This window comes from Falco rusticolus, chromosome 4 (genome assembly GCF_015220075.1).
Source record: "Falco rusticolus isolate bFalRus1 chromosome 4, bFalRus1.pri, whole genome shotgun sequence".
Taxonomy (NCBI): domain Eukaryota; kingdom Metazoa; phylum Chordata; class Aves; order Falconiformes; family Falconidae; genus Falco; species Falco rusticolus.
This window is the reverse complement of record NC_051190.1, coordinates 73,722,851-73,737,976: the sequence shown is the minus strand read 5'-3', so window position 1 is coordinate 73,737,976 and position 15,126 is coordinate 73,722,851. Positions and strand designations below refer to the sequence as shown.

The 15,126-nt window shown below is 38.8% G+C and overlaps 1 protein-coding gene across 3 annotated transcripts in view; it reads right to left on the bottom strand.

Moving 5' to 3' along the window:
- FAM171A1 (family with sequence similarity 171 member A1) overlaps positions 1-15,126 on the bottom strand; it is a 90,465-nt gene that overhangs the window by 19,781 nt on the left and 55,558 nt on the right. For 2 of the 3 annotated variants that reach the window (XM_037385454.1, XM_037385453.1), the window contains 3 exons: positions 12,324-12,416; positions 7,307-7,465; positions 2,130-2,306 (listed from right to left, as the gene is read on the bottom strand). In XM_037385454.1, the coding sequence (XP_037241351.1) occupies positions 2,130-2,306; positions 7,307-7,465; positions 12,324-12,416 (429 nt within the window). The remainder of the gene's footprint in view (positions 1-2,129; positions 2,307-7,306; positions 7,466-12,323; positions 12,417-15,126) is intronic. The other variant, XM_037385455.1, reaches the window with a different exon arrangement.

Sequence of the window (15,126 nt, the reverse complement as noted above, 5' to 3'; positions counted from 1 at the left end):
TCCTCTCCCCTTCGCAGTCCAAGCACAATGGGGATGGGGAATGACAGGGTACCACCATGTTCACGCTACATATGGCTAGTTTGACAGCCCTTAGGCTGCTAATGTAGCCTGCATAAGAGAGAGTGGCTGCTCTACTTATTAAATTAGGCTACTGTAATTTAAATTGGTTGGGATGTGGCCAAAATTCTGCTAGAACTGGCATGCTGCAGTCAGAGCTTAAATGCATCTTTGTTCAACACCTTTGGTTGCACAGAAAGATGCCTACTTCAGCTGAAGTGTAAGCTGGAGCTTAAGCATAACGTCTTCAATACCATCCTTTCCATGGCTTTGTGAAGCTAAGTGGCCTGACAAAGACGCGTTTTGTTTAGTGGTCCTCACTCCTTCCCCTTCCAGTAACACAAGTTCTCCAGCAGTTTGGCATGAATCATACAAGGCTGGGCTTGTCTTAAGATTGGAAGCCTCAAGCCTGCCACGGTAATTAACTAACCTGTATTGATCTATACTAATAGATAGCGCACACAATAGGGTAACTAGGCTTTTATATACAAAAGTAAACCCCATATTCCATACTAAGAGAAAGCTTCTGTGGCCCCACCGCAGGGGCACGGAAATTTGGCCATAAATGAGAAAGCTCCATAACCAAAATCAGAATCATTGCACTAGCAGTGAGTAACCAGCAGTGAGGCGGGTTGCAGCTATAACACAGCTGACAGGAAGGGGGATGGACTGCTTCTTGTGGAGAAAGTAAACATGAGTTAGTCTTCCTGGTCTTTTTTTGAACAAGAGAAAACAAAATAGTTTCTAGAATCACACATCAAAACCAGTTTCAGGAAAACCGTAGTGAAACTTAATGCCAGGGCACCGCAAGAAAAGTGCTGTTTCCACAGTTAAGGGAATCCATTCATTGCACTTTTTTTCTACTATTCACTTTTATATCATATTCAGATTTATTCTTCATTAAATTCTACTGCTCTACTCTCTAATACAGCTGAAGTCTGACAAAAGATTTATAGGCATGCTGTTTGAAAATACGTCGCCTTGTTCAGTAAACAGAGGCAGGAAGGAAGCAAAAATGTTATTTCCCCCTTCACCTCTCTCTTCCTCCCTCCCCTCCCCTTCCTCTAACACACTGGTTTCATGCTCATTGCTCTACTTCTAGATGTGATCATAAACTGGCTCAAAACATTTGCCTTGCAGGGACAAAATCCCACAAATTGTCTATACAGATCCACATTTCTGACTCTTCTTTTCTTCCTCCCTTCCTCCCAGCATCTACCTTTCTCACCTTCCATTCTTCTTTTTTCACTTCTTTTTCTTAACAATCATCTGGTACATACTTCAGTAGGCACAGTGCAATAACTGAAGGGGAATCACCAGGACAAGACTTATGCACCCCTTAATCCTTTACACTTCGAAGGTGTAAAGCCAGCCAGCATGGTATACCAGCTAGCAATGAAAAAAAACAAACCAAAACAGAAATAGAGCCTAAACCACATATTTCTGGAAAAATTATTGTTCACAATAGCAAACGTTATCTTGCAATGTACAAAACTGAGTGTATTTTACAGCTCATATTGATCAGTCATTCTGTCTTTTCAAAATATTTCATAATTTTTTTTAATTATTCACATGTACTTTCCTTTTTGATTGTATTAGTCAATCTTAAAGTGATTTATGAAAGCAGTCAGTACTATGTTTCCTATCTGACAGGCAGGAAACTGAGCTAGACAAGAGACGGACCAAAGCTGGCTGCTGGCAAAGATAAGGCGAGTTTCCATTTCTCCAGACTTCCAATTCAATGCTGTAGTGAATATGTGTCTCTGTTTCTCAGTCTGTAGGTGAAATCAAGTTCTTTCAAGATGTTTTTTACATAAAATATTTAATAATTGCAAAATGGTACATTTACAAAAGATTTTGTCTAGAAGTGGCACACAATGCTACTGAAGTATATTTGCATACATACATATATTTGCATTACTTTATCAATAAAACTCTTCTCTCCTTTTAGACAGAAAGCAGATTTCTGTACATTACAGTGAAGACCTTACTATGGTAGCGTCATAAATGAGTGAGACATTAGTTTCAGACAAACGAAGCCATTTAGGGAATCACAATGAGATGTTACCTACCAAATTTTTGGTCAAACCTCCACGCTGGAACGTGTGCATTGTGCTTCAAGTTGCTGTTTGTTGGCAGAGGCACTGTTACATAGATGGGGCCATTCACGGGGATTGGAGTCCCATCACTGTTGAGGAGATGAACACTGACTGCAGTGACAGGGGTGAGGTCATACCTAGTGCTGTTTCCTACCAAGAGAATGAATGAACACTGTGACTACAGAATTTCCCAGAATTTAAGATACACACACCCACATGGTTCAACACTGCAGTACTGCACCAACATATTTCTCAAGGGATGGTAGCAGTAACCCTGCCTTACAAAATTCACAAGACAGACATATATGCTTCTGTATTTTTCACTTAATTTTGGAAAATTCTGAAGACAAGAAAACTCCAATACAAAAATCTCCTGCATATATTTTCTCATCTTAATTCATCTTAAATAAATATCACAGCCATAATCATGGCAAAAAAAAAAAAAAATCTCACATGCCCATATTATAACTAACACACACCCAAACATGCAGTGACAGGGCAAGGATGATCCACTGTATGTTTAAGAATGCCAGGATGTATTTCCTTTGGCGTCTCACTGAAATAAACCAAGGTAAATGGATTACTAGGACCCACAGTGTTATCTTCTTATCTGTGTTAAGATAATAATTATTCTTTATGTTTAAGCTGCATGCCAAAGGATGTTATTTCATGACAGTATGATTTGAAAAAGCATTCTATCCCTTCAACCATTTAACCAAATGAATCAGTGACAGGGATGAAATACCACAGACATATAGATGTATTCAGGGGGAAAATGCTTGAGGTTTAAAACCAAGGAGATCTGGAGCTCAAAACAATAGCAGTAGCAGATTAAACTGGAAGAGATGGAGCTTCTAGTTTTGCAAGGGGCATGAGCCATACAGGTCCACATTGCTGCTACGAGCAGCAGCTGTGCCCTCTCCTTTGTGCTGGCTCCAGGGGTCACGCAGCCACTCATCCTGGTGTGGGGCTAATCTGAGGGAAGGCAGAGGGGTGCCTGGCTGGCAGGGAGCAGGGTACTACCCCTCCTGTAATCCTGGTGCCTTACATCAGTGTAAAGTACCTGCAAAAGCACATTCCTACCCAGCAGTGGTATGCCACCTGCAACGCTGAGGCACAAAAGGTCCTTAGGAACCTGCAGTACCTCAGCAACAGTGCTCATGAGGATGAGTACATTCGAGGGAATAGCAGGAAAGCATTAGGACCTTTATGATTTCTCTTAACAGTTAAGTCTCAAGCGATTGCCCTTACTAAATTCAGTATCTCCAAGTAACAGCTCACCAAAGTTAAGACTACCAGGAAAGGCATGGGTAGGGGGTGGAGGTGCAGGTGGCAAAAGGAAGGGAAAAGAAAGACAAAACTCCTCAGAATTTTAAATTCTTTGGATTTTGCAAGAGGTGCCAAACTGAAGACATGGAAAATAACCAGAAGTAACTTTGCATGTGGCTTATTTACTATAGCATCTACTCTGATGCACATTTCCCCCAGATTTCAAGGCAAGTGTCACTGCTGCATTGCTGACATGCAAGGGCATACACACTGCTTTGATCTACTGCGAACAGAGGGGCAGAAAGCTATCTTCCGGAGGGATGAAAGTATTGAGAAAACAGACACTCTGAAGATGGCCATATAAGAAAGCCACACGGCTAACAGAAAAAACAGAAAAATAAGGCTTGGAATTTCAGCTAGGGCACAGGGGAAGGTTGCCAGCCTACCCAAGCATTTGTATATTATATGCTCCAACAGTGCACAGTATCATCCCCTTCCAGCCTTAGAATATAAAAGACAGATATAGAGGAGAGAATCAGTGGGGAAAAAGCTGTTCCATTATCCCTGATCATTAAATCCACTGCCTCTGCCATGCACCTATAACTTCTGTCAGATTGATGCTTGTCCCCAGGTCACTGGACTTGGGCCCCTAAGTTTCTCAGGTTGGTATCAGAGAAAAATTCCTGTTTCCAAGTATCACAGAAAAATTCCTGTTTCCAAGTATCACAACCTATCCACATTCTGTTATATACAAATTCCTAATGACAAAAGGTATAATTTCAGGTTGTAGAAACATTTAGTTCAATATCTGAGATTTAATTCTTTTTTATATTTTATTTAATTATAGATATTGAAAGTTCTGACTTTTGTTCCATTACTGTCTTGATAAAGCATACCTGCCTAATATCTTAATGAAATTAGTAAACCTCAGTAAAAACGAGGTTTCAGCTCCAGAAAAAGCATTCTGATGGTGAAACACTGCATCTCTTTTACTTAAGATGCACTGACATTTTGCTCAGTACTAGGCTGAACAAATTACATTAGAGGATGAAGAAATTTCTAAAATCCACTGACCTCTGGCAAGAAGAAATAATCCTTCAGTTTGCCACCTTGCACAGTACGTAAATGATCATTAAAAGATAATGTTTTCTCTTTTCTGTTGTGAAAGTAAATTAAAATCAATGCTTATGAAACTCTCACATGCTATAAAACTGATAAGCACAAGCACAAATTAAATTGGAATGAACTTCAATAAATGTCAGCTTTCATTTATTTCTTGTCATTTTTGACATCTGGTGACCTGTAAAGGGCTCTAAAAATAGTCAGAGGAAAATCCACTGTGACTTAGATTTGACTCTTCATAAAGAAACAAATCAGCAGCAGTAATGGTTATTTAGCCAGCTCGGTCCATTACTGCATTAGTTTGGTTAAAAGAACATGATTTTGTGAAACCATCCTACTGCTCTCCAACTGGTGATTAATACAAACAATAAGCTAACACTATACAGGCTTGTCACTACTTGCAGCTAAATTCTTTCAGTTTTTACATTTGGAACATGCTGATTCATGCAGTGAATTTTCACCACTCCGTATTACTACTTCAACACCCAGTTGGGATTTTATGAAAACTGTCGAACTCACAGATAATAGGTTTTGGTTAAAACAACTGTTAAGTCACCCTGGCTAAATACTAGCCAGAGAACTGAGCGGATTAGCTGGGAGGACCTCTCCAAAACTCTACAGAATGTAAATAAACTGTGAAAGAACAGAGGACTAACTGGGAAGGGGAGGAGAGAGAGAAGAGAGGGAAGGGGCAGTGTTCTGGAACACTGCAAAATTCCCATGCAAATTACTGCTAAGTTTTTTTAGAAGTCTAAAATTTGTACATATTTTTCTTTTTCTCTTGAGAACAGAAATACTAAAAAATACCCAGCAGGAGATTATCTCATGTTTTATTCCTTCAAAAGTTTTTCAGGTGAAATCTTCACCATGCCGCTCGGAGATGACGAAAAGTCAGTCAATCGAAGTTTAGGATTTTAAAGCTCCATCTTTCCACAGCAGGAGAAACTTCTACTAAAAATAGAGGATATTTCACCTATACTATAGTGCACATACAAATATACTGTATTTGTATAATCTGTATTATGCTATACTACAGTATTCAGAAAACAAGGCTCTTTCTCAGTCTCTTAAAACCCATTCCTTTGCTGGTCATTTTGGTCTTTTGTGACATACTTTTACTTGAAGGCTAATAAACATCAAAACCAGGGCCCCTATGCTCAAGTAGAAAAGTTCCCATCATGCAAGCATACAGAAGACTAAAAAACCAAGGGTGTATTCATCTGTTTTGTAGGAGGCTAGGAGGTAAAACAGGAGAATGATGATGTCCTGGTTGTGTAGTTCCCATGAGAGGTGATTAAAATCTGGCAAGACCTGTTTTCATTAAATAAATGCAATGGTGGGAAGTTGGGTTGCAGAGCACTAAGGAAAGATTTGGGAGAGAGGAATCCCACACACATAGTCAACAGTTTGTTCAGTGGGTTTAGAGATAAAAAGAAAGCAGATGAGGAAGTAGACAGATGAGTGAGATTAAGTGCATTCCTTTGTTTTAAAAAAGATAATGAGATACTTGATAGTGTCTGAGTATGAAGAGCCAGAGGAGACTGAAGGCTGAAGATGAGAATAGGGAGATGACAGAGAGATAGGATGAGGTGTACTCACTGGTGCAGACAGAAGGACTGCAGTAAGGTAGCAGACACATTTGTAATTGTAATAGAAAAGGAGATATTCAGATTTGTACAAAGGGAAGGGGAAGCTTATTTTGTGGGTTGTTGTTTTTTTTTTTTTCTTCAGGGAAAAGCTAGCAAGCTCAATACACACCATTTACACACATTACCTAGCATTCAAAGACACCTAGATCAACACACCACAAGCAAATCCATCCCAAGAAACATCAGGGAGGGACCTCGAGGGGTTATTTAGCCTGCTTCAAAGCAGGCTCAGCTATGCCTATGCCATCCTCACAGGTGATCATCTATCTCTGTCCAACACCATCAAGCAATTGATTCTACAGCTTAAACTATCCTCACCTCAGCAAGGTTTTCCTAATCACTAGTCTTGAATCCCTCTTGCAGCACTGCAAGTCTACTGCTTGCTTTCTAACCCAAGATGGACACAGAGAAAACTTTATTCTCCTTTTCACACCAGCATTTTAAGAATTTGAAGACTTCTATGCTCAATCCTTCTATTTTTCTCTAGCCTACACACTACCAATTATTTCAATCAAGACTAAATGAGAAGTAGAGTAACAGGCAGTTGCAGCAATAAAAATGTATTACAGTTCTGAATTTAACAGTGATTGTGTTTCTACTATGAATTTCCATTGTTTTCCCTCTGGTGCTAGATGAATCTGCACATTTTTGACTGAAGCTGGATTCAAAAGTATTAACAAAGCCATTGAAACAACACTTAGCTGAAAAAACAGAGTATGAAATCCTTGATATATAGACACTTCATTTTTAGAAAAAGTTTAAGAATTCTATGGCATCCTCAAGTTAAATTCTCTTTAGTCACTTCACATTAATCTCCGTTCTTGTATGTGCACGTGTGATATGTTTGGAGGCTCAGCTCTAAACTACAAGTGTAACAAACTTTTCTGATCTCCCAAGGCCAAGGAGTCTTCATCTTTGCTGTTCAGTGGCCCCATTTAAGGGATAGTGGACCTTGTTCTCTTGCTTATAGGAATAGCATTTTGGTAGGACCTATCACATCACCCAAATTTTAAAGAATGTTTGCTGGAATGGGGAATGGAAAAAATGATATGGTCAAAAGTTGATCCCTGGACCGTATGAAATCAGAGCAAAACTGAAGTAGTGGGTTACCTGTTCCATTTCCATCTAATCCCTGCAAATAAGGAAAACTGTCCACTTCCCAGGGTGAACTTGCTGCAGTCAGATATGCTGTCAAATCACTGTAGCTAGTGTTCTCTGGTAATTTCACAGATCTTCTCTGAAAGTGAACTTGTGGCTGAGTCCGTGCACCTAAAAAAATTAAAAGTGACTTTATATCCAAGGTGGGCAGAATATTTAGGCATTCTTATTTATGGAAGCACATATACAGGATTTTTTTTTAATTATGAATTGCAATTTCTTGAGACATCAGAAGGCTAATACAAAAGATGAGGAAAACCAGGATTTTTACATTTATTTTGCAGTTGCCATTATTTTTTCCAAATATTACAGAGCAAAATTGTGAATGCACCTGATGTCAGAAGCTTTTCTGACTGATATTTCCCTGGATCACCTCTTTAAAGTGATTTTCTAAAAGACAATTCTACCTATAGTCGTACCTATAAGTCCCAACTAAACTGTGTAATTTCTGCATTTAATTTTTACAAAGCTTTGGCCACATTAACTATCTCTAGTACTGAGATAATAGTCACTTTTTCTTTAAATCACTGGATAAAAAGATTCACTTAAAGCTTGGGTGAAAAGAGTTTCCATATTTTCCCACGCAAAAACACATCTAACCAGAACCAGATTACTTGGCAGATAAGATTTCTCTCTTTTTCTCTCTCTTGTACAGTTTTAGTGTTTTTTTTCGAGATGACTAGGTGTTAATTGAAGGGTCTTTGCTTCAACAAGATTTAAGACTATTTCATGTACTATGGCATTTCATGTCTCATTTAAATCCCAGTTTATAAAGTCAGTAGTCTTTTTCAGTACATGCTCACCACTAATACTGTTTAGCAACACACAGCAAGACTCCATCTGCAAGTTTGTGTGTGCAACATGCAAATTAATTTTTAAATCAAAAGCTATTGTATTCTCCGGAGCTCATTTTGCATACTCACAGAACATTCCCCACACGGCACAACATCAAGAGGCAAGCAGGTTTTTTTCTTAATTCACATTGATTATGCAGTTCAAAGATGTCAACTCAAAACAATTTTGCTTCTTTTCCCCTATTAATCTCTGGCAAGCACTTTTAGGTTACATGTAACTCCACTGTGAGAAAGATTAAAGAGCTTGACTCACAACTCCTAAGCTTTATAACTGCCAATGTCATTAACCAGGAGACTGGAATCTTTTCTTGCATTATTTTCTAGCAGGAGCTCTAGCCATGAGAAAGTATAAATTCCACAGAATAAACTCTGTATTGGCCAACAAAAATTGTTATGCAGGTGGGCAAGTAACTCCAAAAAGCTGACATTTCTTTGGTAATTCTGCAAGAAAAAGCTATAAAACCACTTTTCTTTTTTAATTTCTGAAACATTTTAAGTATTTACAGCAGGCTCTCACAACTGGCAGTATCCTTAAGTGTTTAAGATAGTCATTGAGCACCACCCATGTGAAACGGGAAGAAATCTGCCTTACCCAATTTCTAGTCTTAAATGGAAAACGACATAAAAGACTAAATAAATCAACTGCAATGAACTCAGTGAAGGCTTCTCTCTCGAGTGCTCTGCGATACTATAGTAGTTTGCTGTACCTCAGGGACAGATCTGCTCAAGTACTTGGGAACCTCAGACTGAACTGCTGAACAGGCTCCTACAGCCCATAGGGATAAACATCCACAGTAAGAAATCAGAAAAAAACCCCACCACAACAAAGAAACCGGCATTAGGATTATCTCTAACAATTCAATGTAAAATTGTAGGATTTTCTACTAAATCTCTAGTTAAGATGAATTATTCAGGTTGCAAAGAACAGGTATTATATTTCCAAAGATCAAACTAATTAAGAACTAAACCCAAAGTAAGTGTTTGTTGAGTCTGTAACACAGTAGGTCATGCAAGCTCTGAGGTTTTCTATTAAAAATGGTTATTTTGTAGCATTGGCAGAGGCGTAAGATGCCAAATTTTACCCAGACAGGCAGGACCCCGAAAGCCAACCTCGGTTTCTTGAATCCTACAAAGCAAAGCATTCCTATGGCTGAGCCCCAAACCTGGCTGGAAACCTGTACAGCAATCAACTTGGATGTAAGCTTTAAGATGGAAGAAATAATTGCCTCTGTAGATAGTGCATTTGCATACAAGTCAGTGCAGAGTAGTTAATTCACACCCTAGATTAACAAACTCCTTGATATGGATGTTCAACCAAAACCTGCCACTTACCCCAACTCTCCCTTCAGCTCCTCAGATGGGTCTCCCCAAACCTGAAAAGAGACTTCAAAGAGGCAGAAGGCCAGGAGCTACCAGCGAAGGACTTGTGAGGGATGCAGCTACCAAGGCTTTTGCCTTCTCTCACTGCCTTGCTAGAAGACAATCCAATATACTCCTTTAGCAAAGGCCATAAAGGATTTTGGGGCATATGCCTGGGAATAGACTTATTGAGGGAATTGGAAGTGGTAAAATGGAGAGAAAGACTCTTAAGAGTATATTTCAACAAGCCAACACTTATCACTGAGAGTGGATTATTATTATAGCTTCTATTACTGAAAATATCCAGTTTTGATTTACAAAATCCAAACAAACTCCAAACATATTCAAGTATAGAATTGACATGTAAGCTCTCTCCACTTGCCAAGTGCACGAGGTAAAGGACTGCTGAGCACTGATCTTATCTTCTTTAAACATCCTCTTCTGAACACACCAGCCATGATTCGAATGCTGTCAGCTCCAGTTTGCCAGTGCACACCTGAAGATGTAGGAGTCCCCGTAAGGCACCTCTTGTCAGGCTGGATGCATGACACGTGGCACCACACCGGCATTTGTGCTTCAATGTGAAGTAACATTTGAAGCACGATCAATTCATGCTCTGATTGCTCAGATGTCAAGGCAGATAGAGGGTACCCATACTGCTCCCTTTCACTGAATGCTGAATTTCAGCTCATCGCTGTGCCAGTATTAAATAACTTAAATGACCCAGTGGCTGGCAAGCTCCATCCCTTGCAATTACTGACAGACCACAGCAGCGGATTGTAATGCCATCATGAAAATGAAGCTGGCTGCATAAACTCAGACAAACTTCTCAATTGCATAAGTCGCTTGATTGATTAATTATTCAAAAGCAACTGGTAACTTATTGTAGTAGACAGGCCTTTCTTTCCCTTTGGTGCTTCAAACACCAGCATTCCCAGCCTGTTCCCGGTATAATGAGTTCTGGTTTGCTCTCCCTTTTGTACTAAAGTAACTTCTGATAGCCTCTTCTGAAGCACTGCAAAGTTACTGGGAAATAAATTGGAGAAATATCAGAAAAACTAAGTCACAGGGATTTTGCATGGAGACTAGGGAGACTCCATTCAAATACTGGTACCATGTCTAGGCTGCCTTTCATTTAGTTTTTATCCTAGGAGAATTCCCAAGAAAAGGAGTGTGGGCTGGTCCCACAAAACAGTTTTTACTGGGCAAGACTGAGAGAGAGCTCAAATCCCAACCCTTAGAACAGTCCAGGTACCACTTTCCTCCTTTATCTTCTTTCTCTGCTATACCAGCAGAGCCAATTATTCTAATTTAAATATATTGGGAACACCCTGGATCAATTCACTGAAGGGAGCAAGATTACGTGCAAAATATTTATGAGTGTCACTTGGCAGTTACAGATGTCCTTTTAACATCTCCCGTTTTTTTGAAGAAAGGAAGATGTAAACATGAAAAGACTGTTTCTTTTCAGTTATTTGCATAACATTAGCACATTTGTATAAGAATAAAAGTATTTAATACACCATGCTAGTAGAATACTGCTGGTAAACAATGTTTCATGTTTTGTCTAAAGGAATCCCTTGTGGTTTAACGCAGTTCACCATCCATCTAATTTACCACATTAGATAACGTCAGCTCTCAAATTGCAGAATATATGTGTGGCAGCTGTGCTGTTCTCCAGCTCCTTCTGAGCATTCCATCAACTACCTAATTTGTTTAGTGCTTTTTCAGCTCCAGTTGTATCTAGTGCTATCATTAATGAAAAGCCTGTTGTGTGTGTATGGTTTCTAACCGTAAAAAAATATGTCAGGAAGCCATAACTGTAATATATTTCCTCAGATAAAACATTGTTATCTTGGAATATTATTGAAGGTAGTATTCCCCTGTTATTAACTATCTGGTAGAGTTTAAAATTATAGTAATTGTAATACACGTGAATAATACACAGTTTATGCACAACAAAAGTGCTAACAGGATGGATGTCCCCCTGTTTTGGTTGATCAAGGTATCTTTAAAAACTTCTGTTCTCCTGTTATCAGACTTATCTCAGCTATCACATCAATTGAGCTAAGTTAGGTCAGATAAACATTTTTATTCTTTACTGTGCAATTCAGAAAACAGTGTTCATCTGACTAATACTACAGTTATTTTAACTTCTGTGGCCCTACAAAAAGGTGATCCGAACTTTATTCTTCTAACACAGTGAGTTTCCTCCTGTAGTATGTGGGTTTGCAGCCAGTCTGGTAAGGGGTCCACAGGAAGTACTTAAGAAAAGCAAGTTTATATAAAGTATACAACATTGCAGATATAAGAAATTTTCAATTGTTGTATACCCTAAATTTCTAAGGCACTCACAGTAGGAAGCAAGAAACAAAACCAGAGAAAATTCTTAGACAATAAGAACATCAGAAAATGTTTATTGCAAGGAAGATTAAATGAGGCTAGATGAAAAAGCATCCAACAGATAGCAAAAGTCATTCAATCTCTAGCTCTCAAATGGCACACAGAAGTCCAAACTTGTTTATTATCAAGTAACTCAAATCCCCCCAAACCAAACCACAGCAGTTAGGGATGAATTTAGCTACTGATCAGTTTTGTAAAACTATCCACAGAGATGCAGTCCCCAGGGAACTCAGACGAACTCCCCAAGAAATACCAGTTTCACCAATGGGAGCGAGTTCAGAAAGTATCAGGCTGTCAGGCTTTTTGGTTAGCGTCTCTCAAATTTCAGTTCTGACTTCCAAAAACCAGCATACCTTGAAATCCTGAAACTATCTGGACTACATCGTCGTAGACCATTAGAGTAGCTGAGCGTTCAGGAAGAAGGCCGAGACTCAGTGAAGAGAACACTGTGGGAGAGAAGTGGTATTTGAATTCTTACAACCATAAGGCAACAACAGCAGCACTTACTTTCTTCTACAATTTTGCAAAAGCAGGCCACCCAAACTATTAAAATCATATTGTATACATGACAGAAACCACATGCATTTTCTAAACCAAATAATTAAATTGCCAGGGTAATTATTACTGAACTAAACAACATGTTCTACTCTTTTGACTCCAAGTCATGCATGGTAGCTCAAAGTACAGAATAGTGCAGTGTAAAGCAGGGTTTTGGGTTATAATTCCCAGATCCACAGAAAGACTTGTCATTACATAAAAAGGAGTGAAACACTAACTCAGACTGAGTTATTTTTCTGTGAAACAGCTATACTTCTTGCCTCAGGAATATTTTAATGAAACTTAACTTTTAAATACTTTGAGATTCTTACATAAAAAGTCATACAAAAAGGCAAAGTATGATGAATAAGTCTGAACAATTTGCTTTAAAATACAGCATGTCCTTACTGAGTCACCACCTACGCTGCAGAGTGCTATACATAGCAGAACTACTGTCGTTCCACCAGTGATGTAAAAGGGGACAGATAAACGGTATTTGCTGCAAGAAATCTGCCTGCAAGGACCACCTTTGCCACTGGATACTGACATTCCTTAAAGGGGCTGTCCGTATGCACACACATCTTTGGAGAGTGAAGAACACGGTATCATTTCATGCTAAGTTCTAAAGACCCAGAGGACCAGAAATATGTATGGGACTAGCCACTGGGCACACCTGACTCCCGCACCCATGAAAACAGTAAGAAGTAGACCTGCCTGCAGTCCATGTATGGCTTTCAAAGATAGAAGGAGAGGAGGAGATTAATGCAGACCAGTAATTTGGTAACTGGGCAGCATCCCACATTTGTACCTGGAAAGTACTCATCCCATTCTGAAGTGACCACAAGCTGAAGCAGACATTTCCAGAACTGATTAATAAAAGAACAGTGCAAACTCTTCTGATTTTCTGGAATTTGATAAGTTTCCTCTAAATTAATATGTATTACTTAATCCAAGAGATGATACAGATGATACCTACAAATAAGGAGATTGTACACTATTTCTGTTTTAAAACATATATTCTCTTTTTGAAGATCAGAAATTTTAGTGTTTGAGAGAAATGCAGGAGAAAGAAGAAACTAGGAGAAACACACTGTGAAGAACCATCATCTAAAAGATGGTCTTAAAAACATAGATGAACATTAAAAAAATAAAATAAAAAACAATGTTATTGCAAGTACAGCTGAGAATTTTCTTTCCAATGCTCTACATGTGAAACAGATCTAGATGTCATGCAACGTAAGTAAGAAAGCCTAGAATACATAGCACTAAGGCCACACAATTAGGAAATTTGTTTGTGTCTACTCCAATTAATTTGTGTGAAGAAAGCCAATATAATTTAGACACCCTGGGGAACTCAATACAATAAACCATGCCAACATCTTCTTCCATATACACCAGACTACAATGCATATATAACCTCTAAACTTCCCTTGGGGTTTTCTGCACTATCTTTTCTCAGCATGACAAAGGCAGAAAGTCATAGTTTTTAAGGCCAGAAGGATGACTGTGATGATCCAGTCTTACTCCTGCATAACTACAACCATTCCCTGAATTAGTTACTGCTTCAGATCCAATAGCTGTGCTTAAACTAGAAAACTCTTGTAAAGGAGTCCAGTGGTGAAGAATACACCGCATCACCAATGCTCTAGTAAATAATTATGACAGCAGTTAACTATAGTTTTAACTAACTGTAGTGCCTTTTTACCCATCCAAATTTATCGAGGTTAGACTTCCAGTCATTTGATCTTCTTTTTACACAAGCCCACTAGACAGAAGAATTCTCTCTTAACCCGCTTCCTGTTCTCTATGCAGGTACTGATGGACAATGATCAAATTACCCTATGAACTTTCTCTCTGGTAAACAAAATAAATGAAGCAGCTCCAAGTCTTTCCCCGTAAGCTGTATTTTCCAGTGTTTTAATCACTCTTGATACAACCCTGCCATTTTAAACATTTTTCTTGAAGCATGGATCCAGAACTGGACACACATTTCCCTGAGAAACTGCACCAAAGACAAGTTCTGATATACTATACTCTGCCTTCTCAGTCTTTACAGCTTTTATTTTACAGCTAAGGACCAAATTATTCTGCTTTCTTGCAGTGCTGCATTGGGAGATGATTTCCAACCATTCATCTACCATGACTCACATGTTTTCTGCAGAGTCGCTGTTTTCCAAATAAGCTCTCCTGTCCCAGAAATACCATGAGCGTTCTCTGCTCCTAGAATTACATTTCACCACAGTGAATACCATGGCATGCTTTGACTGACCCTGTCAGGTAGCCTGAGCTGTGCTGCCTCAGCAACTTCCCTCTCTCCATTGCATGCACTGTTCCAAAAATGTCCTCTTAAATACAGACTACCAGTTACACAATTTTTTCTTCCCAATTTTTTACAATGAAAAAATCTATGCGTAGCCAAGAGCAGATAGATGAGCACATCTCCCATCATGAACACTTCAACAACTCAAGTGATGTTAAATTAATGAACTGTTAATAAGTGGAGTCATGGCTCTGCTGATAAATATTTTAATGGAAAAAGAGATCTTAATCTTTTCCTCCTACCATTTATTGCTATGTAAATAAATAATCCTCCTGCTTAAGTGGTAAAGAGCTAGTAAT